The sequence below is a fragment of the Rhineura floridana genome, chromosome 8, assembly GCF_030035675.1.
Source record: "Rhineura floridana isolate rRhiFlo1 chromosome 8, rRhiFlo1.hap2, whole genome shotgun sequence".
NCBI lineage: Eukaryota > Metazoa > Chordata > Lepidosauria > Squamata > Rhineuridae > Rhineura > Rhineura floridana.
The window spans coordinates 39,035,832-39,060,037 of record NC_084487.1 but is presented as its reverse complement, the minus strand read 5'-3'; the positions used below and the strand labels follow the sequence as shown (position 1 = coordinate 39,060,037).

The 24,206-nt window shown below is 43.4% G+C and overlaps 1 protein-coding gene across 6 annotated transcripts in view; it reads left to right on the top strand.

Moving 5' to 3' along the window:
- The window catches only part of LARGE1 (LARGE xylosyl- and glucuronyltransferase 1), a 583,138-nt gene that overhangs the window by 283,443 nt on the left and 275,489 nt on the right, over positions 1 to 24,206 (top strand). For all 6 annotated transcript variants that reach the window (XM_061638979.1, XM_061638974.1, XM_061638975.1 and 3 more), the window contains one exon: positions 18,556 to 18,679. In XM_061638979.1, the coding sequence (XP_061494963.1) occupies positions 18,556 to 18,679 (124 nt within the window). The remainder of the gene's footprint in view (positions 1 to 18,555; positions 18,680 to 24,206) is intronic.

Genomic DNA, 24,206 nt, shown 5'->3' with positions numbered 1-24,206 from the left:
TTTACCACCATTTTGATCCCCTCGCCCAGTCTGTCCTTGCAGCTCATAATGAGCCACGACGGGCAAGGGTCGAGTAAGCAAGTGGTTGGCTTTAAGGTTGAAAGCACCTTGTCCACTTCATCAGAAGGAAGAAGGTGGAACCGATCCCACACCACCGGAGCACCACTGGCCGCCTCTGGCTTGCTCACTGTGTCCACAGCGCACGGAATTGCCCTCTAAATATGATCGATTTTCTCCGCGAAGTGCTTTGCAAACTCATCACAGGAAGCCTTAGCATGTTCCATCGGTTCCGGGGCAGCTGGACCGACCAGGCTCCGGACCACTTGGAACAGCCTCCTGGGACAGCACTCTATGGACGCAATAGAGGCAGCATAAAAATCCTTTTTTGGTGCCTTCAACGCCACATGGTAGGCTGCCACAGCCGCTCTAACCCATGTCCGATCGTCGTCAGAGCAAGATTTCCGCCACCGGAGCTCTAGCCGTCTCACCTCCCGCCTCAGAGCAACCGTGGAGTATTTCACGGTGCCGTCTGAGCTCTATTCAGGGGGAGAGGGCATTTCGGAGCCACCTGCTCTAATGCCCCGGTGATTGCAGCATTCCACCCCTCCACCAGGGTCTCAGCCGAGTGCCCATGTGCATGCTCCAAAGAATCCCCAAGCTCATTCAGGAATCCATCTGGATCCATCAGATGTCTGGGGCGGACCATCCTAATGGGTCCTCCACCCCCACGGAGGGTTTGTGGCACCAAGAAGTCCACCCTCACCAAGTAGTGATCTGACCATGACAAGGGGGTGATGGATGTACCCCCAATTTTCAGATCACTCTCCTCCTCTTCTGAGACAAACACAAGGTCGAGTGCGTGACCAGCTACATGGGTGGGCCCCGTTGGAATAAGGTGCAGCTCCCAGGAAGCCATGGTTTCCATGAAATCCCGAGGCGCCCCGTGAGGATGGCCTCCAAATGTACATTAAAGTCTCCCAATACCAGCAAGTTTGGGGACTGCCCACGAACATCCGAGACCACCTCCAGTACCTCTGCCAGGGAGTCTGTCGTGCAGCGGGGTGGACTGTACAAGAGCAGAATCCCTAGACTGCCCTTTGGGCCCAACCTCCAGTACATGCAGTCAACAACCTTGGTCTCACGGAGAGGAAGCCTGGTGAGAACCAGGGACCTTCGTTAAATAACCACCACTCCCCCTCCCTGACTACCGACCCTCGGCTGCTGTGCATACAAAAACCCAGCTGGACACATGGCCGCGAGGATAGGAGCAGCGGCCTCATCCAGCCAGGTTTCCATAATATATGCCAGATCCGCACCCTCATCCAATATCGTATCATGGATGAGAGGTTTTTTTGGGCAACAGACCTGGCATTGCACATCAGCAATCGAAGGCCAGACTATGGAGTCAAGCATCCCCTAGCTATCTTTCGTCTCTGGACAGGCCCGGAACAGGGGACAGATATTACACATCTCTCCATAGTTCCTCTTACCTGACGTGGCCTGCCCTTAGCACTCCACCAGCTTCTGCCTCCCAGCCTCGTTATATATTGGCCTCCCCCCTCCCCCCATCACTCCCCTCCGATTGACACATGCCCCTGACACTGGCTTCCACAACTCAGGCAGGCCACCCACCCTTAAAACCACCAAACAACAACCCAACCCCCCCCAAAAAAAACCTTTCCCCCACCAACAATTAATTTAAAATCATTACTTATCGACCAGGCCCCCACTCCTCTGTGGTTCTGCACCTTCCTCCCCTCTTCTGGGCAGCAGGACAAGCCCTATCCCTTGTGTTCCCCCGAAGTGGCTACCCCAAAGGGGCTACCCCCTTCAGCGGCAGACCCACCCCCGCAGGAGTCCTGCTTTTATCTGCCAGCCCCTCAACTGCTCCAGCTGGGGTAGGTGGTCCTTGCTGGCAGAAACTGCTGAGTCACAGCTGATGGGGCCTGGGTCTGCAAGGAGGTAGGTCTCTCACAGAAGTCCCACAGGTGGAGTCAACCCGGCAAGAGCAGCAACAGCAGCTAGATGGTACACTTTCCTGGCATTGTCTCTCCTGTAGAGATGTTCTTGGGAGGACTTCCTCTCCCTGTAGAGTATGCTGGAATCAGTATAAAGACCAAAATACAAAAAAAAAAGAAACAAAAGCACCTCCCCAGGAGTAGACACTTTTGAAACAAATAAATCTAAGAGCAGAGGACATACATACGAAGAAGTTGGCGTGTATGACAGAGTTACATTATAAATGAAACACTGTCTTAATATTGTCTTGTTTCCTGGCAAGAATGACTGCAAAAATATATCTATGAAAACAAGAAACCACCATCATTGGGTTTAAAGATGAGTGAACACCAAGGACAATTAAAGGCCATCATTCACATTGTTTACAAAACAAATAAAATGAGACCATATAGATTCAAAAGTGTCATGTTTGTTTTGTCCTTAGGCTACTCTTTTTTGGGGGTTAACTTTTCTAAAAATGTGATGATACCATAGCTCTAAATCTACCCTGTAAAGTTTTTCCCATTGCAGGCAATAATAACTCTGGGCATTGACAACAAATGGCTAATCAGTTCCTTTCATTTCAGATCAAGATCACAGTAAAAAAACAAGTTTAGTAAGGGTTCACCTATTGTCATGCAATAGAACTGATTTCTAGAAAAATCTATCTTCAGAAGGCCTGCCCCTTCTCATAGGTCCACCACACATGGAGGTATGTGCCAACTGAATGGCATCCCCTCCAACACATGCGGGAAAACCTGGAGCATATATATGTCAATTTCCTGGGATTATGATACCATTTGTGAATGAGTTTAAGCAAGAGCTTCCTGACACTTGCAGATATGGTTTTGAAGGGTTGTTTGTTCCACAAAAAATTCTAATCTTCTGGAACTACTATAATGGCAAGCTCTTGCTCTCTTTCAAACTGGGCCAGATACCAGGTTTAATCCCAGGTTTTGAAAGGAAAGAGCACATATGTCCCCACAAAAACCAAGGAAGGTGAAGTCCCCCTAACTTTTCCATGGTCAGTGTCTCTGATATTAAATTAACCTATAGGATCCTTTAGTACCAAATCCCAATATCCGATGGCCAAAGTCTGCCCTCAAAAGAAGGATGAAATGCAATTGGTACCACTGGTGATAGTTCAGCAGCTAGAATACCAGGTCTATTTTTGCATGCCCAAAACATCAGCAAAGTAAAACAATTTTGTAACCGACGGAACAAACAAAACATATGTTTCCAAAAGAGGCAAATGTCAATTGGTATGCTCTCTATCTTATAGGACTCTAATTTAATCCATTGTTTCAATTCATCATCCAAGATGAATAGAATTATATGCCTTATTTGATTTGTGTCAAAATCATTCCAGATTTGGTTGCTCCACCCCCAGTCCACTTTTCTGCCAATTTGTATAGTGGAGATTTCATGTTCTGGCAGTATGTGTCCCCACCTAAGCATTCTGCACCAGCTGGAGTCTCCAAGCTAGGCCCAAGCATAGCCCAGGATAGAATGTATTGCAACAATCAAGTGCTGAGGTTACCATTGCAGGAATAATAAAATCATAGAATAGTAAAGTTGGAAGGGGCCTATAAGGCCATCGAGTCCAACCCCCTGCTCAATGCAGGAATCCAGATCAAAGCACTCCCAACAGAATCATTGTGGCCAGGCTATCCCTGTCCAAGAGTGGATGTAGATGGTGTACCAGCCATATCTGGTAAAAGACTCCTAGCTGCTGGGGCTAACTAAACCTCAAGTGACAATGATGGACCCAGGAGCACCCTCAAGCTATGAACCAGTTCTTTCAGAAACAATGCAACTCCATCCAGAACAGGCAAATGCCCAATCTACCAGACACAGGAACCACTATGGGCTTCAAGAGGTTATCGTCTGTTTCAACAGCGTCTTCAAACTGAGCATTGTAATGATTTTCTTGCCAGGACATGAAAAGCTTGTTGCATGTTATAATTATTATGTAAATTGCCAATAATTAGCACAAAGTAATGAAATAGATTGGTTTCAAAAGGTTTAGCAAAACATTTCCTGGCTGGAGAAAGAGAGACAAAAATAGTAGCCTTTCTTCAGATTGTTTTGGTTGCTAGCTGTGCTTCTTACTGCTGGCAATTCAGCAACACCTTAAGAATGTATTGAATTTGCATCATGGTGATGTTTGTGCATCACTTTATATCCTTTATATCCAATTATTTATTTATATCGTTGTAGAACAGAGTAAAGAAATTTAGCCACTGGTCAGCAGTTCCATTCCATACGTTCAGGGACTTATAAATCAGCCAGGAAACCAATTTGCCTTCCATTTTATGTGACTAATTTCATTTGTTAATATTTAGCATACTTGATACTTTAAAAACCTATGGTTTTAAAGTGATGGGAGCCAGCTTGTTCTTAACATTTCCTTTTGTTTCAGGTAAGAACTATGTGAATAAATTATCTTGAAAGGTACCTTCAGGATTTTCATTCTTGGGGGGGAAAAGTCACATTGAAATATGTTATTGTTAATGCAGTACAGTATTCAAACAAACAAAATTCCAAAGGCACAATTTTGTTTAGTTTTTTTAAGCTTACGTTCTGAGTTAGGCTGATGGACTATTAAATCAGTCTTAGGAAAATACTGAGAACCATATTTGTTTGAAATAATAATAATAATAATAATAATAATAATAATAATAATAATAATAATAATTTATAGCCAACCCTTCCTCCCAGTAGGAGCCCAGGGTGGCAAACAAACATGGAAAAACACTCTAAAACCTCATAAAAACAGACTTTAAAGCATATTACAAAACATCTTAAAAACATTAAAATAAAACTTTTTTAAAAAGCTTTAAAAACATCTTTAAAAAACCATTCCAACACAGACATAGACTGGGATAAGGTGTCTGCTTGAAAGGCTTGTTGAAAGAGGAAGATCTTCAGTAGGCAGCAAAAAGATAACAGAGATGGTGCCTGTCTAATATTTAAGGGGAGCACCCATGTAGGAAAGGCAGGAAAGCAGCGCTAGGCCCCTACGCTACTCCAGGCCTTTTTCCCAGCACCGCCGTAGGGTTGGTGGGCCTGGCATCATCCATCCTCTATGACCAGCAGTCCCTTAGAAGAGCAGGAGCATATACAAATTAGCAAGATGGAAGAACAGTCATCATCTCTGGCCACTTGGAGCGGGCCTCGAGAGCATGGGAGCGCCAGATGGAGGGGGTAAGTAGCGATGGGGCAGCTTTGGATGCCAACTGTAGACCCACCAATCATTGATCTCTCTTCCTTGGCAGTTCTGCCAATGGAGGGGGAATGGGGACCCAAGGATCCCTGTGACAAGAGAGTCAAGATGTCACTGTGCAAGGACTTTGAAGCACAAGGCATCACTTTCAGAACCTCCGCAGCTGCTTCAGTGTTCACAAGGGCAAACATGATGCGGGTGAATGAGCTAGCCAGCAGAGAGGATGTTCCCAAAAGCATCAAGAATGGTTTGAAGAATGGTCTGAAGAAGATCTTGCTGGCAGCGGCCTTCCAAGCAGATGCCACACAGGACAAAATAATGCTTAATGCCAGGGCAATGGCTTCCAGCACAGTGGCGAGATGCAACTTGTGGCTTCATCATTGGGATGTGGACCCTGGATCCTAAGGCCATCTTGCCAACTCTCATTGGGGGGGCAAACTCTTCAGGGAACCACTGGAAAAGGTCCTCACTGAGACGAGGGACAAGCAGAAGGCCCTATCAGTGGCCAAGAAGGACGAATGTAAGAGTAAGCAAACACAGTCTTTTTGGAGCTCAAAGCCTTTCTATCACCAGAATGTATCAACAGGATACAAGTCTTGGTGGGGGAGACCAGACAGGTACATGAGTTCCAACGAGTCAAGATCCCATCAACCTCCCCATTCCTCTCAATCGAAGTTCCAGAATGGAGCAAAGAAGGGGCAATCCTCCTGATGCCAGGTAGCTGGTTCACCAAGGAGCCATAGGGGGACACCTACTCAACTTCAAGGTGGCTAGAACATTGGATTGTTGCGTGCTGGCAACAATTTCCTCAGGGTACTCCTTGGAATTTTCAAGGTGTCCAAGAGAGAAATTTGTCATAACCCCAAGGTCGACCAAGCCAGAGAAACACCAGGCATTCTGCATGACTATACAACATCTCCTGGACATCAGAGCAGTGGAATCAGTACCAGGTCAGGAACGGACGTGGGGAGTTTATTTTCTTTCTCGTCCCGAAAAAGAATGGAAATGTACTGGCTATTTTAGACCTCAAATGGCTCAACCAGGGGATGGCCTACAAGAAATTCAAAATGGAAACCTCAAAATCCAGTCAAGTCGACTGGATGGCATCCATAGATCTGACAGAGGCATACCTCCATGTCCCAATTCAACAGGAGCACAGAAAATTCCTTTGTTTCTGTTACACCAACAAGCATTATCAATACAGGGCTCTTCCCTTCGGTCTGACTTCCCCCCCCCAGGTTCTTCACCAAAGTCCTGGTGGCACTGGTAGACAATCTGAGGACCCTGGGGGTGCAGATTCACCCATATCTTGATGGCATTCTCGTCAGGGCCCCATTGAGGAACCAGTGCTGAAGGGATGCTGTGGGACTGGCCAAACTCCAGGAGATGCTGTTATCCTGTCAGGATCTGGTGAACTGGGCCTGTTTCCATTCCCAACCTCTGCTACAAATGCTCCTACCTTTCCAGAACCAAACTGTGCAATCCTGCAAGGTGCTGATCGCAATCAGCCTGTTGTTGTGCAGAGTGAAATGGTGGGTGTCTCAGAGATTGCTGAGGGGTGTGAGCCTGAAAATGCTGGCGAGTAAGATCCTCACGACAGATGCCAGCTTATACAGTTGGGGGTGCATCTGGAGTCCCATGTAGCACAGAGAGTAAGGATGGTGAGAGAACTGGGTCAGAGAATCGGCTGGAGCTCTGAGTGGTTAGACTGGCACTTCTAAACTTTGCACCGTATGTCATAGGAGGTCACGTCCTAGTGCGGACTGACAACGTGGCGACCAAGGCATATATCAACCATTGGTGGGAACAAAGTTGAGGGCCTTGGTAAAGGAAGCCCACCTTCTTCTCCAATGGGTGGAGTCTCATCTTGGGTTGCTAAAGGCAGAACATGTAGCAGGAATACAAAATGTAACAGCAGACTGGTTGAGCAGAACATCACTACTGGAGTTGGAGTGGCAACTTCACCCCCAAGTATTTTACCAGATCTTCAGGGGCTTCAAAGTCCACAGGTGGATCTTTTTGCAACATACCAGAACTCCCAACTCAACAGATTTTTCCACACGTTTTCAGCACCCACAGGCACAGGGATGGGATTCTGTGGTGGCAGATTGGCCGGTGGGGTTATTTTATGCCTTCCCTCCCTTTCCTCTCCTGTTACAGACTGTCAGGTGCATCCAGCAGTTGAAGGCCAAGGTTATCTTAGTAGCCTCATATTGGCTGAGGAGACCCAGGTTTCCAGAGCTTCTACACCTGTCAATTCAGGAACCATGGTGTCTTCCTCTCTGACCAGATCTGCTAAGGCAGGGACCAGTCCTTCATCCGCACCCAGAGCTCTTCTGCTTGACTGCATGGAGGCTGAGTGGGGCTGGCTAGTGGAGGTGGGGTTCTCTGGGGCGGTTCTAGATAAACTCCTGGCCTCTAGAAAGGCTTCCACATATAGGACTTATGGTTCTACATGGAAAGTGTTCATGGAGTGGTGTCGGCCAATGAGAGGAACCCATCTTCCAGAAAGGTGGCAGATGTCCTGAGATTCTTGAAGGCGGAGTTGGAGAAAGGGCTAAGCTCTAATACTCTGAAATGGCAGGTGGCTGCCATTGGCAGTATCCTGGGATATAAGGGTCTTTAGCCACGCACCCTTTGTGTTGTTTCTTTCAGGGTGTGGGGCAGTGGAATCCTCCAGCGATTCATAGGTTTCCCACATGGAACTTGAACTGGGTTCTTTCTGCTCTGATGGGGCATGCATTTGAGCCATTGGCTACATGCAATGATAAGTGCCTGACGCTCAAGACAGTGTTTCTCATAGCAATCACATCAGCACACAGGGTGTCAGAGCTGGGAGCTCTTTCCTCTGACTCACAGCAGTGTATTTTTCATCAGGACAAGGTAGTCCTGAAGCCTGATCCATCCCTTATCCCTAAGATTAACTCCATGTTTCATAGGGTGCAGGAGGTGATTCTCCCCTCATTTTGTCCAAAGCCCACATTATTTATTTATTTAAATTATTTGTATCCCGCCCATCTACCCTATAATAGGGCAGAGCACTCCGTTTTTATCTGGATAGGACGTCTGGGTTCAGGAAGTCCAAGGCTCCTTTTGTTTCCTTCGGTGGGGTGACCAGGAAAAGGAAGGTTTCCTCTTCCTCCATTTCTAGGTGGCTCAAGGAGGTTATTGTTCAGGCCTACCAGGCACTGGGGATATCACCACAGGGGGGACTCACGGCTCACTCCTTACGAGGGTTTTGACTTCCACTGCCTTCAAGGAGTGTTTCCCCATTGCGGAGATATGTAGGGCGGCCAGGTGGACCTAGCTGCATACATTTTCCAAACACTACAAAATTGATTCCTGGGCTTTGGCGGATGCTGCCTTCGGCAGGAGGGTGTTCCAAATGGTAGTCGATGCATAACTTGTCTGCACCCAGAATCCTGTCCAGTAGATTATTGTGCCCTGGTACATCCCGAGAAGCTGAATGCCCTCCAGGAACCACTGAGGAATAAATAGAAATTCTTACCATGAATTTCTCTTCCCAGGGCTTCCTGGAGGGCATTCTCCCACCTCTTTGTTCTGGTGCCACACGACTAGTCATGATGGATCCTAGTGGCTTCTGCTGGCGTCCTACATGTGGGGGAGGTATTTAGGGCCTTCCTGGGGATTTCATGGCATTCTCTACTCTTTCTCTTTCTTAATGTTATGTTCCTTTTGTCTGTCTAGTTCACTGTCATGTTTTACTAGGGCAGCTAGTTTCCCTGGTTCAACTTGTTCAGGTTATCAATGATGTCAAGGTGGTGGAACTCCTCAGTTTTCTTGGGCTGACTATGCAGAGTTTTTCCAGTGGGGGTTGAAGGGCCATCCTTGCTCTTCCAGCCAGTCTGGAGGACGGGATAACTCCTCCCCTTGGATGAGGCAATCAGAATATTAGACCCTGCCTGTCGCTCAGTGGGAGGCGCCATCCCAAGAAGGGGTGATGTGGGGTTATTCCAGCAAAAAGCCTTGCTACCCTCGTAATAGGGGAACTTGCATTTCTAGTGAGCTGTGCTCATGAGGGAGTCCAAGGTCCATTCATAACAACTGTGAGAACAGGATGCTGGACTAGATGAGCCATTGGCCTGATCCAGTAGGGCTCTTCTTATGTTCTTAAGTCCAGCAACATCTGGAAAACACCTTGTTGACTATCCATGCTTTAAGATCTGTAAGTGAAATCTAGCTCAAGGTAACATAATGTAAGATGCAAGATTAGTCTCAGCCAGGAGAAAGGATTTTTCAGTAATTGCCTGGTGCTGTGGAATTCTTTCCTCCTAGAAAACTTCCCGAACCCCAGTACTTGTTCCCTTTCAGGAGAGCTGAAAACATTCTTGTTTTACAAAGCCTTTTTCACTGAAGGTTTGGTGTTAGTTTTATCCTCCTGCTGTTCAGTCTGTTCAGCTTAAGTTTTAGTAGTTTAAAACTAACTTTAATATTGTGTTGTAACTGAGATCCATGTTGCATCTTTGAAGGCAACAGCAAAAAAGTAAAATGTAAATTTAGTAAGTGAGTGAATGAATGACCAAGAATCAAATTTTTGCAAACGTCGCAAAAGTTTTCTAAGGACACCTCCATAATTTGTGAAGTGGTTGCTGACCTGGGCTGATTTTAAAGGGTCTGTAAATAGTCCTAATTAAGGCAGAGTAACAATGTGTTTTACAGTCATCATTCTTTTCAAAGCAGAATGCTGCTCTTCTCTGCTAGTAGAAATCTTTTTTTTTTTTACAGCAAATAACTCAGGTGTTTTAATCACTCCTTTTTTCTTGAGTCTGGTTTTTATTTGCAGGTTTTAATTGTCTTAAATGAGTAGAGAGTTGCACACATTGTTCAAGGGATTCAGAGACAAGGTCACATTCAGGGAGAGATGTGCAGACATGCTTCTGCCAATCGCAGACAACTGCCAATAGCAATATTGTGTTCCAGATTTTTAGAAACAAAAATACCAGATATTTGTGATGTGCTCTACTTTTAGAACTCCATAATATCAACTATTCAATTGGAATAAATCAATAAAACTTCACTGACTGACGCAAACAAAGGATCTGTTTTTTCCTCCTCCTCCTTCTATTTTTGACAGTATTAGTTGCACAGGCATATTCCCAAGAGGCTACACATAATCCTTAGCTGTTTTCCCTCTTTGAAGGAAAGAATGGAGGACCTTGCTCTCTAATACTTGGGTTTTCCAATTCACTGATTTTTGGCCTTTGTTTCTCCTGACCTTTTGTCTTCAAATGAAATGTGTTTTTTTCCTAATCTCTCCTATGAGAGTATGTAACATTTCCAATTTAATGCCATTCTTCTTTCTGTAGTCTTGGTGAAATGCCCGATTTCTCTTTAATGACACAGTTCTTAGTTCATACCTGTTGGTCAGTAGAAGTTGTCTTTCCCTTGGGTTACCCATAGAAATATATTTGGTGGCTGGCAAACTGTTGTTTACTTGGTTGTTTCTTTGTTCCTGACCTGGTCTGTTCCCTCTAGTTGTTGTTGTGTATTTCATTTATTTTATTTTATTTATTTAAACATTTTATATCCTGCCCTAGTTCCTAGAATTCAGAGTGGCGAACAAATAAGACAATGTCTAATATAAATCAATATACAATTAAAAAATAAAGTTAAGAAAATCAATTATACAGTCGTTATAACAATTTAAATGTTAACTTTAAAAGCTTGAAAAAACAAAAATGTTTTTAACTGACGGCGAAAGACCATGAGTGAGGAGGAACATCGGATCTCTGGTGGCAGGTTATTCCATAAGATGGGAGCTATGCACGAAAAAGCTTTATTCCTTGTATTGGAGCGGCGGATTATAAAGGTAGATGGAATGATAAGAGAATGTTCAAAGGGTGCTCTTGTCGGTTGCTGAGATTTAAATTCCAGAATACGGTTTGATAGATATATTGGTGCTAATCCATGTAGGGCCTTGAAACTTAATACGAAAATTTTAAACTGGTGTCGAAATAAAATCGGTAGCCAATGAAGTTGATAAAGAAGAGGTGTAGTATGCATTTGTGGACCAGCTCCAGTCAGCATTCTGGCCGCCGCTCTCTGAACCAACTTAAGCGGGCGAAGCGATCTAGCAGATAGTCCTATATAAAGAGCGTTACAATAGTCCAATCTTGAGGTCACAAGAGCCTGTGTCACTTGCCTCAAATCCGACATTCCTAAAAATGGACGAAGTTGGCGGACTAGCTTTAATTGGGTGAAAGCACTTTTGGATACTGTTGCAATTTGGGGTTCAAGGGTCAAAGCAGAATCTAAAAGAATACCCAAACTCCGAACTTGAGACTTCAGAGGGAGTGGGACCCCATCTAAAATAAGTACATTTTTAAGTTCATGAGAGGGTTTATGTCCAATTAGTAGAACCTCCGTCTTCTCTGGGTTAAGTTTCAGTTTGTTCCTGTTAGTCCATTTCTGTATTGCAGCCAGGCATTGGTTTAAGGGACGAACCGCCTCTGAAACATCTGGAGGGAAAGAGTAATAAAGTTGGGTATCATCTGCATATTGATGGTAGTGTATTCCGAATTCACGGATGATCCTTCCTAAGGGCTCCATATAAATATTAAATAACATTGGGGATAATACGGAGCCATGTATGAATCACTTCCTAAAAAGCATCTCAAAGCAATTTCACAATACAATTATATATGAATTCACTAACAGGCAAAAAACCTTGTGGTTTAAGAACATACCTATAGCCCACAGATGTTTCTATGAAACTTTAAAAAGCAGGGAAATTGAACAGCTACAGTGAATGCACCAGGGGAGCAAGAGACCTGACCTTATCTCTGATATAAATTTGTCAACATGCAAACACCATTTGGGTTGGTCTGTCACAGTCCAATCCACTTCCTGTGTAGCTTGGAAGAATTTACTAACGTGCCTATGAGCATATGGTAAGGAGGAGGGCAGGTTTGATCATTTGTATGTTTATTGATTTCAGTGGGATTTACTCCCGTGCAATCATGCTTAGGATAGGTAAAACTGACCATGGGGAGGGAGGCCTGTAGTGGGCAGGGAAGGAGGAAGAAGAAAGAGGGGAGGGGAGGAGAGGAGAGGAGAGGAAGAAGGGAGAAAGAAGGGAGATGAGAGGGGAAGGATGGGAAAGGCAGGTCTGATCATTTGCATGCTTATTGAGTTCAATAGGATTTACTCCTGTGCAATCATGGCTAGGATAGGTAAAACTGACTATGGGGGAGGGGGAGGGGGAAGAGGGGAGAGTAGAGGGGAGCAGAAGGAGTGGGAGGGGGAAAGAGGGGATTGGAAGGAGATGGGGAGGGGTGAGGGAAGGGGGAGGGAAGGGGCAAAAGGAAGGTGATGGGAGAGAGGAGGAGGGGAGGGCAGGTTTGATCATTTGCATGCTTATTGAGTTCAATGGGATTTAATCCCATGTAATCATGCTTTCAAATGAGATGGACTGCCTTCAAGTCAATTCCGACTTATGGTGACCCTATGAATAGGGTTTTCATGGTAAGTAGTATTCAGAGGTGGTTTACCATTGCCTTCCTCTGAGGCTGAGAGGCAGTGACTGGCCCAAGGTCACCCAGTGAGCTTCATGGCTGTGTGGGGATTTGAACCCTGGTCTCCCAGGTCATAGTCCTATGATAGGTAAAACTGACAGAGGAGGAAGAGAGGGGAGGGGAGGGGAAGGAGGAGCAGGGGGAAAGAGTGGATTGGAAGGGGATGGGGAGGGGAAGAGGGGTGAAGGAAGGGGGAGGGAAGGGGCAAGAGAGAGGGATAGGAGGGAGGAGGAGGGGAAGGTAAGTTTGATCATTTGCATGCTTTTTGTCTTCAGTGGGATTTACTCCTGTCATGGCATCTCCCAAAGAATCCTGGGAAGTGTAGTTAGTGAAGGATGCTGAGAGTTGCTAAGAGATGCCCTGTTTCCCTCACAGAGCTTCAATCAGAGTAGCTGACTGTTAAACCACTGGAGCTCTGTCAGGGGAATTGGAGCCCTCTCTCAGCACCCTTCACAAACTACACTTCCCAGGATTCTTTGGGGGAAGTCATGACTGTCTCAAGTGAAATCAAAGTCTGGTATGGGAGTGGCCCCCTGATTAGACAAGCCCAGCAGCTGTCAGTCTTATCACAGATAAGTCTGCTTACCAGATTTGCAGATGATACAAAATTGGGGGGCACAGCTAATACCATGGAAGACAGAAACAAAATTCAAAGGATAGGCTGGAGCATTGGGCTGAAAACAACAGAATGAAATTCCACAGGGATAGATGCAAAGTTCTACACCTAGGAAAAAGAAACCAAATACACAGTTATAAGATGGGGGATACTTGGCTCAGCAGAACGATATGTAAGCAGGATCTTGGAATTGTCATTGATCACAAGCTGATATGAGCTAACAGTGCGATGTGGCTGCAAAAAAGGCAAATGCTATATTAGGCTGCATTAACAGAAGTGTAGTTTCCAAACCACATGAAGTATTAGTTCCCCTCTGTTCAGCACTGATTAGGTCTCATGTTGAGTACTGCATCCAGTTCTGGTCTCCACACTTCAAGAAGGATGCAGACAAACTGGAACAGGTTCAAACAAGGGCAACAAGAATGATCAGAGAACTGGAAACATGGCCCTATGAGGAGATACTGAAAGAACTGGGCATGTTTAGCCTGGAGAAGAGAAGACTGAGGGGAGATATGATAGCATTCTTCAAGTACATGAAAGGTTGTCACACAGAGGAGGGCTGGGATCTCTTCTCGATCATCCCAAAGTGCAGGACACGGAATAATGGACTCAAGTTGCAGGAAGCCAGATTTTGACTGAACATCAGAAAAAAATTCCTAACTGTTAGAGCCATACGACAATGGAGCCAATTACCTAGAGAGCTCTCCGACACTGGAGGCATTCAAGAGGAGTGTCAGCTCTGCACTGGGACAGCAGTGCCGGTGGGGGCTGGAAATTCCTGGGTAGTTATCAGGGCGGGAAAGTCCTTAGCTGGCAGTCTGGTCGTAAATCTGCCAGGCTAACGAGGATGAAGCATGATAAGGACAAGGCCCTTCCTAAGCTTACGTGCCAAGCCAGAAGTCCAGAAGTGAGGTCAGTAGAGGTCTGGGTTCAATTGCCAAGGGGTCAGTCCAAGATAAGATTCAGGGAAACTAGAAACACACGAAGCCACGCCTGACATTGTAGTCAGCAACAAGCTGAAGCCAAGGTTTGACTTTTAAGGAGCAGGTTTGTCAGCAGGTGTGAGCCCTCAGCATTTTGACCTTAAGTGGACAGGCCTGCCCCTCTTCTGCCTGACCTTCTGCTGTCTACGTTCTGCAGGTGAGGAGGGAGTATCCTGTTCACTGTCTGTGTCTGGCTGAAGGGGTTCAGCTGTGTCTGGGGTGCTCTGCAGCTGAGGGGGAGAAGGAGCTGGGTTCTCAGGAGTTTCTTCCGTTTCTCCTTCTGGGTCTGCTGCTGTTACTCCCGAGTCATCCTCATCTGATGAGTCCTCTGACGGGGCCATGACAAGGAGCTGGACAGCCATCTGTCGGGGATGCTTTGATTTGGATTCCAGCACTGAGCAGGGGGTTGGACTTGATGGCCTTATAGGCCTCTTCCAAGTCTACTATTCTATGATTCTATGAGTTTGGCTTTGAGAACACTGACATTTGGTTCTTACTGAGCATGCCTGACATTATCATTGAGTTCAATGCAAAATTTCTTATATTAATTAAAAATCGGCCAGGCATTTTTTTAACTTTTAAACTGCAGAAGATGAAGATCAGAGTATGGGGCAAGGTCAGTAATAGGACTACAGGTACTCAGTGAATGTGGCTGATTTTTAATTAATTTCAACATATTATGAGAACTCTGACAGAAAAAAGTCCAACAGGGTTTTTCTCTCTCTCTTTTTACACTTTGAACTCTCAATTCTCTCTGACTGTTCTGTGTATCGCCATGAAAATTTGGTGGGTTGTTAAGCAAGCATTTCTGAGTTCAGGACTATAGGTTCTGTAAGGTTTTGTTTTAAAATGAGCTTATGGGAAGCATCAGAATGGCATGGGGGTATTTTCAATTTAAGATTGTAGAATGTGAAAAATCCATGCTGAGTATAGTATTTAGCCACTCTTGTGGCTGTATAATATATATTTGCATATAAAAACAGTTAAAACAACTGCATATATATAAGCAGTTACAAAAATTGCATACAAAAAAACAATTTCAAATCAAATCAAGATACTAACTGAGATAAATATATCCACTTAGAAAACTTGTTGAAGGGGAAAGTCTTCAGCAGACATGAAAAGAGACAATAGAGGCACTGCCTGTGATATGTAATGGGAGTTCCAAAAGGTATGTGCCGCCACACTAAAGGCCTTATTCTGACATCATGTGGAACGAGCCTTCTGATAAGATGGTATCTGCAGGATGCCCTTGCCTGCAGAGCACAGTAATCAGTTGGGCATTAATGTCCAAGCTGTAGAAGGCTTTGTGCATGAGCACTTTGCACTTAGTTTGGTATCTAATTGGCAGCCATTGTAATGCTTCCACCAGTAGCATAATTTGATGGTGATATTCTGCCCCAGTGGGCTACTGCATTTTGCACTACCTGCAGCTTCTGAGTCAACCTCAAACTCATAGAGCACATTGCAGTAATCCAATCTAGAGGTTACCAGTGCCTGGATGACAGTTGTCAGACTATACGTAGTTCCATAAGGTCTTCCTAGTTGGATATGCATAAGAGTATAATGTGGGTTTCAGTTAGATTTTTTTCTTTATGTATGGGGTTAGAGACAGGCAGGCTTGAGCTGTGGGTTTTGCTTCTGTCTCTTCATTTTCTTACTATGCTTTCTGTATCTTTGTCAAATACTTTGGAGTATTTGAACAAACACTTGAATTTGGTGGAAACCTTTTGGTTGCATATAACGGCTATTGGAATTGGCTCTTGTTGCAAAGCTAGAATTTGCAACAGTAATAGAAATAAGCCTCTTGGCTCTGTTGCATTGCCTACAGAACTGTTTTTCAACCTTGGGTACCCAGATGTTGTTGGACTACAACTCCATTATCCTTGGCCATTGACTAAGCTGGCTGGAGCTGATGGGAGTTCAATCAAGAAGCACCTATTTGCATGTAGTTCCATGTGCTCACTCAAGATATGTTAAGCTTTGGTTCATGGCCTTTATATCTTGAATTCTGAAAACATGATTTCCTTAGATTGAATCCATTCATTCATTCATTCACTCATTCATTGCCTTTTTCCAAATTGAAAACTCAAAGAGACTTACAACATTAAAAACAAATATAAAAGCAAGAATAAAAACATCTTAAAATATTCAAACTACATAAAAACAAAATTCTTCTCCACACATGACTAAAAACAAAGAGAAAATTAAACTCCAAAGGAAAAGGAAATGGACTGCCTTCAAGTCGATTCCGACTTATGGTGACCCTATGAATAGGGTTTTCATGGTAAGCAGTATTCAGAGGGGGTTTTCCTCTGAGGCTGAGAGGTAGTGACTGGCCCAAGGTCACCCAGTGAGCTTCATGGCTGTGTGGGGATTCGAACCCTGGTCTCCCAGGTCATAGTCCAACACTCTAACCATTACACCACACTGGCTCTCAAACTCCAAAGGCCTGGATGAAAAAAAATTGTTCTTACCTGGTGCCTAAAGACAGTGATGGCACCACACATGCCTCCTTGGGAAGATCATTCCACAGATGCGGAGCCACCACTATTTCCATAATGGTGATTCTCTGTTTCCCTTACCCTCTTTTGGTTCCTTCTTTCTAGTATGACTTTATTCATTCTTTTTAAACATTCTTAGAACATTTAAGGAGGAGCCAAAAAAAGAACATACAGACTTTTCTAGGTTGTTCTGTGGAGTTAGACTTTTGGAAGGGGAACAATGCTTTGGGTTAACCAGATGAAAGTGCTCTAGAATTCTTTGCATTCTAGTGCATTCTGGAGGAAGGCATGCAATTGACCTGTAGTGTAGTGGCAGGAATTAAGGCCATCTTTATGATGTTGATAACAGGTCGTGGTCAAATTACCTTTTTTTCTGTTTCCAAAAAAGGATATAGTCAGGCCAAACACTCTCTTAATGCAGCACTGTATAAGCATCCCATCGTGGGCAAAACAAAAATTAAACTTTACAGATACAACTATTTAACTTTATAAATTCCAAATGAATGGGAGCACATCATGCCCTTTACAATACTGGAAAAAGGTTGAGAAAAAACTAAAGGCTAAACTGACCATCTGTTGTCTTAGTGGCTTTTTCATTTTTCTGTCCTTCCATGCTATGGGGGAAGTTGCACAACAGTAGATAAATATGTAATGTTCCTCCTACATACAACTTAATCACAGTAGTTGACTAAGGTCTGATTCTCAAAGAGGCATGAGGTACCAAATAAGTTTCTGGGAGATTCCACTGCAAATAGGGGCTCACATGATTGAATGCACACACACAGCCTAATTTCTTTTCTACACCTGTGAAACTAGAATATCAGGAAGAAGGCTAGGCTACAAGACTTCTCCCTAACATGTACATTTTATATATAGGGGGTTTGGGGGAGAGTGGTTAAAATGCAAAGAACAGTTCAATCCTGTGAGCCTTGCCTCGTGGTGCATTCCAGACACAGGTTTATCTCTTCATCTGTTATTTGTGAGATTGGATTTAGAATGATCTAGCTCACTGGTTCCCAAACATTTTTCCCCAGTTGCAAATTGCTTAGGGTCTTGACGGCCACTCAATGATTGTCCTGCCTTTTGTAGCAATTGTAAGGTGCTGTGCCAGGTGCTGTATGATTTTTCATTGTATTCTTATTGTTCCTTTTATTTCTTATGTTGTATTTTATTGTAATACAGTTTGAATTCCATAGAAGCATATGCTTATAACAGAGAGCAAAACTGATTTTAAAAATTCCATAATTTCTCAAGGCTCAGGGCACACCGGGATTGAGCTACATGGAAAGTCTGTCACTAAGTGGGCAGACTTGGCAGTGTTGGTTATTGGCCTCCCCCTCCCACCAAAAAACCCTTTATCCTCTGTTCTTCTCTATTCTTCTAGGGGTGTGGGGGGGGAGCTTCTAATTATACCAAGTCTGCTGATGTGATTCAGAAACTTCAAAGCAAAACAGACTAGCACTTTTCAGTATATAAAAGTGAGAGTGAATTAATAGCTTTTGAAGGAGCAAATATATGAGAGTGTTTTAGACCACAACTGAACTAAAATGGATCTTTTTAAAAAATAAAGTGCTAGAACATTGTATGGCTGCACACACCTAATATAAAACAGTGTAAGTTGTAAATGGGGAGAGCTTCTTTTATAAACGGAGCTTGAAGCATTTACCATTGTTATTTCTTTTGTTTCCATCAGACGAAACCCTCTTCACTTCCACCTCATTGCAGATGCCATTGCAAAACAGATCCTTGCTACTCTCTTCCGGACGTGGATGGTTCCTGCAGTGCGCATAGATTTCTATGATGCAGATGAGCTGAAGGTACCATAAAGCAATATGTGATCCTATTCCAAAGGCTGTATTGTTTTCAATTTACCCTGTTTAATCATGTACAATTGAAGCAGCATCAGCTGCAGGCTTTGAGGTCAAATATGGCCCCAAGAGGTGCCACCTGACCCACCCACCCTGGTTACCAGGTTTGAGTAACAAGCCACACCCTAGTACCCATATTATAGACTGGTAAATAATTTACAATAACCAAAAAATTGTTACAGTTTGCATGATAAATCCTAGTAATTGCCTGCTTGATCACTCACTCTCATGACAGCAGTGTAATGTTGGAAAAATGTGAATTTGACTTAATTAGTCAAATGCTAGTATGCTGATTTATTTCCAAGGGTCTTCATGCTGCTAGCATACTCACCTGATGTGCAGGTATACCAGCATTTGACTCTGTATACCAGCTTGAGAAATGTAGTTTCCTGTGCTCCTTACCCCAGTGGATAGAAGTGGGAGGCATTGGAACTGCATTTTCCACACTGCTTGGTGGTAATGAATGTTTAGTCAAGGTTCCAGACCTCACTTGTGAGGCCTTGTGCCATTGCTACAAGCTTTCACTGCCCCATGCATCCTCTCTGCAATACTATGGTTTTGGAAAGAGGGAAGTGGCAGGAAATGTTCCTGGGAGTTTCAATATTATGAAATCTCTGACAGTTCTCTGGGAAGGTTTGAAAGAACCAATGTAATTGTGTGGGTATTGCCTATCACTGGTTAGCACAGAGTTGTTTAACCAGATATTGTTGGAGTCCAACTCCCATCAGCCCCAGCCATCATGTCCAATGATCAGAGATAATGGGAGTTGTAGTCCAACAGCATCCGGAGGGCCACAGGTTAGCTAGCTCTGAGTTAGCACATTTAAAATGTAAGAGATATTCCATGTAACAATATGTCTGGACATGGGCAACAGACATTAGTAGCACGTGCTAATGAGTAGTTTATGCCAAGTTCTTTTTCTTCTTCTTTTTTTCCCAATAATGTAATAGTAAGTTTCTTCCCCTGTGCTCTTTTCATTAAAACTACATAAAAGCCCACTAGAAAACTAGCCACATTTATTTAGAAGTCATCCACTTTATTTCACTGAATTTACTTTCAATAAACATGCTTATAGTTGCAGCCTTAAATTGGATAATGGCCTCTCACCAAAGAATTGGAAGTGCAGAATAAATGTCTTCCAAAGAGACCAGTGAAAATATTCAGAAACTTGGCATCTGAAGATTGTGGCATCTGAAGGTTGTGGGAGTAATTTGTATGGCATATCAAATCAGTTCCATGCTAAACTTGATTAAAATCCTGTGAAAAGGTAGAAACAAAATTTAGCAAATTGCTGTGCTAATTAAGGAAATTTCCAACCACTCCACGTGTTAGGAGGAAGTGAAAACAGAATATAATTAGAAGAAATGGCAAAGGGGAAGGATCATCTGTCAGAAAATACTCACATTAAAAAACAACAACAAAGAGATGACTTCAGGATATTTTGCATATTAAGTGGCAGACAAATATTGACCTACTTGCATCTTCTTGCTAGGGACTGCATCTTGAAGATAATTAAGGCTTTGTTTGTAGGGTTGCGCATTATTATTTAAAACAGAGCGCACAGAGAGAAACTATTTAATTAATTAAAACGATAGTCCTTTTCCTCCACAGTCTCTTCCTTTCTCTTTATTTTAACAACTTCAAGAGAGAAGCATTTCCATTACCAAGCAGCCACACTGGTATTTTGCTTATTATGACTGTATTGTCACCTATCCTCTAAGGCAGGAGTAGCCAATGTGGTGTCCCCCATATGTTTTGGTCTACACCTCACACAATTATGCAACTCATACAACTGTTTGGTCTACAGACTGGATTACTGTAGTGTGCTCTATGTGGAGCTGCCCTTGAGGTTGGTCTAGAAGCTTCAGCTGGTGCAAAATGTGGCAGCACTACTACTCACTGGGGTAGGATGTCACCAACATTACCCCACTGCTGAAAGAACTGCATTGGCTTCCAGTTAGTTACCAGGCTAAGTTCAAGGTTCTAGTTTTGGTGTACAAAGTCCTATATAGCTTGGGACCAGGATATCTGGAAGACCGTCTTATCCCTTATATACTCAGTCGATCACTGCACTGTGCAGGTGAGGGCCTCCTGCAGATACCATCTTATTAGGAGGTCCATTCCACACAACACAGGAAGAAGACCTTTAGTGTTGTGGCACATACCCTTTGGAATTCCCTCCCCTTAAATATTAGACAAGCGTTATCTCTGTTATCTTTCTGGCAGCTACTGAAGAACGTCTTCTTTCAACAAGCCTTTTAAATAGAGGCCTTATTCCAATCTGCGTCTGTGTTGGAATTCCTTTTTAAGATGTGTTTAAAGATTTTTTTAAAAAAAAATGTTTTAAAGATTTTTTTTAAAAAAATGTTTTGTTTTTGAGATGTTCTAAGGTGTTTTTAGTGGTTTGTCTCTTGTTTGCCTCTTGTTTCTGGGAAGAAGGGCAGGATAGAAATTTAATAAATAATGATAGCTCCCATCAGCCCCAGCCAGCATGCCCAGTGATTAGAGATTACAAGAGTTATAGTCCAAAACATCTGGAGAGCACCACATTGACTACCCCTGCTCTAAAACAGGGTTGGGAACCTGTGGTTCTCCAGAAGTTGCCTAACCAAAACTCCCAGCATCCCTGGCCATTGTCAAAGCTGACTGGGGTTAAGAGTTAAAAATCCAACAGTATATGGAGGGCCACAGGTGCAGGTAATAGTCAGGCCCAACTTCTGTTCACCGTTGCAGATGATATTGCAGCAGATGCTTTTTCCTGAGTTCGTAACATGTGACACTAGTTTCATCTAGATCATTGGCTTGTCCAGGAAATAAATGGCAATCTCTTGCTTCAAATATGAGAAATGGGTCCTTAGATCACAAAAAGCTACCTTGGTGCTCCCTACTTTCTTGATACAACATAGCAGAATGAACACGAAGTGGGTAAATCTGAAGTGTGTGTGTGGTTTCTTCTTCTTTGGGAATAACGTTCAACAAAGGAGACTTTGGTTTGCTTCCAGTCTAGAAAAATGATGTGTTTGTTTTGTTTTAAACTACTACTGCTGGTTGCAATTGCAGTCACATGAGCAGTGTTATCCCTGAATAATAGCCTTTTAAGTAGACACCTTATCCCAGTCTGCATCTGTGTTGGAATTGCTTTTTAAGATGTTTTCAAAGTTTTTTTTTTTGTTTTTTTTAAAAAGGTGTTTGTAAGATGCTTTATTTTTAAGATGTTTTTAGTGTTTTGTCCCTTGTTTGCCACCCTAGAAGGGCGGGATAGAATTTTATAATAATAATAATAATAATAATAATAATAATAATAATAATAATAAACAACGGTATGGGTGGGGTGAATAAACTGAAGCTCAATTGAGAGAAAGGGGAAATGATTAAGGAAGGTTACAGTCCCTCCAAAGGATCAGATCTATGGGTACCCCTGGATCCTGACCTGCTTTGGATTCTCAAGCAGTGGCTATGGCCAAGAGTGTTTTATAACAGCTTTGGTTGATATGTTAGGCATGCCCTTCTGGAAAACAAGGACTTTGCTGCCATTATTCACATTATGACTGTTTTAATGTACTGCTTGCATCCACAAGAGGAGGAAAGCTAACTGTTTTATAGAATTATAGACTTGTTGAGTTGGAAGGGGCCTATAAGACCATCGTGTCTAACCCTCCTCAATGCAGGAATACAAATAAAAGCATACCTGACAGGTGGAAGTCCAGCTGCCACTTGAATGCTTCCAGTGTTAGAGACCCCAGTATTACTCAGACTTAACTAGTTGCCAATTTCCAGACTGAAAACGAATGTGCTGGTTTTAACCTTTTAACCTCTTTATGGCCGGGGACAGTTATTTTTCCTGTATATACTTGTATATACAGGTGTAAGGACATTCTGTGTATGCCACCAGTATTGGAAATAAGGCTTGTTTTCCTCAACTTTGCAAAACTTTCAGTAATATATTATGCCAGATCTACACAATCTTGCCTTTTATTTAGACCATGAAAAACATTATTTTAAGGCAGGCCTTGAGGTTATTGTTTATTTTTTGAGCTGTTTTTATACATGTCTTGTGTTTGCTAACTGTTCAGCTATTGTTTCATGTTTTTGAATATATAATGCTTTCATGCTGTAATGTTGTTTTATAAAATTGTAAACCTTTTTGAGTGTTATTATTGAAAAGCAGGTTATGATTTTTTAAGCAAAAATGTAACAAATTATTGGGTGGGTCAAATTGTTATTAACAATGTGAAGAGCACAGAATAAGAAATGTGAAACTGCTGCTGCTGCTGTTGTTAAATTTATTACCTGTCCTCCACCAGCAGGTCCCGGGGGGGGGGGTTCAACAATATAAAGTACATTAAAAACACTTAAAAACAAATTGAGACAATACCTTTTCTTCTTGGTCTAGCTAGTGTTAAATGATGGATGCAAGCTTTCATTCACCACAGAATTAATTTATCACACAGAATGGTCAAGCGTAGGGGGGCAACACAAATGTATAGCTAGCAGAGGGGGTGAGCAGAGAGATACAAATTATAATTCTGAACTAGGGCACAAGGTTTTGCCAGCCATTGACATGTTTACCAAGGGAACAAGTTGGGACAGATGCTTAGGGCTGGTTCATACATCCGAAAAGCTCTTCTGCATGATGCATCCCAATTGTCCCTAGGCATGACTATAGAATCATAAGGTTGTATCCAATGTAGTGCTAAGTCAAGGTCCCATCAACATAAGGATTAGCTCTAGCACAATGGAACTGTGTGTCCTTTCTTCCCCCTGTGCCCCTAAATCTGTTCTATAGGTCCTCCCAACCCTCCAGAGCCAATTCGGGGAAGGTGGGGAACATGTGCTGTGAGAGTGGGAGAAGTCCCATTGTGCTAGTGGTAATCATTGTGCTGACAGACACGCTGGTAGAATATTGCCCATAGAGTTAGAGAGGTCATGATAGGCTATCTAGTCCAATTCTCTGTTCAGTGCATGCAGTCCAGAGCTGGCACATCCCCAACAGATGACTGTCCAGCATCTGCTTGAAGATCTCCAGTGAAGAGGAGCACAGTGGGTAATTTGCTCCATTGTTGAATTGCTCTTTCCATCAAGAAAACTCTCCTAATGTTCAGCTGAAACCTACCCTCCTGTCACTTAAGCCCACCAGATCTAGGCCTGTCTTCTGGGGCAGCAGACAACAAGTCTCAGCTCTCTTCAGGTATTTGACGAAAGCTGTCATGTCCCCCCCACTCCCCACCCAGGCTTCTCTTCTCCAGGCTAAACTTATCCTTCAACCTTTCCTTATAGGTCTTGTTTTCCATACCACTGACCATCTTCATTGCCTTCCTGTGAACCATTCACACTGGAATTCTGTGTGACTTGCCCCTAAGATACATTACAAAACAGAACCTCCTGATAACTTGACCTCAGTCTTAAGGAAACTAGCAGTCTTAGAACCACATAGTGCCCTTGGAAGTTGACATCTCGAGTAAGCAATGTATAAGTA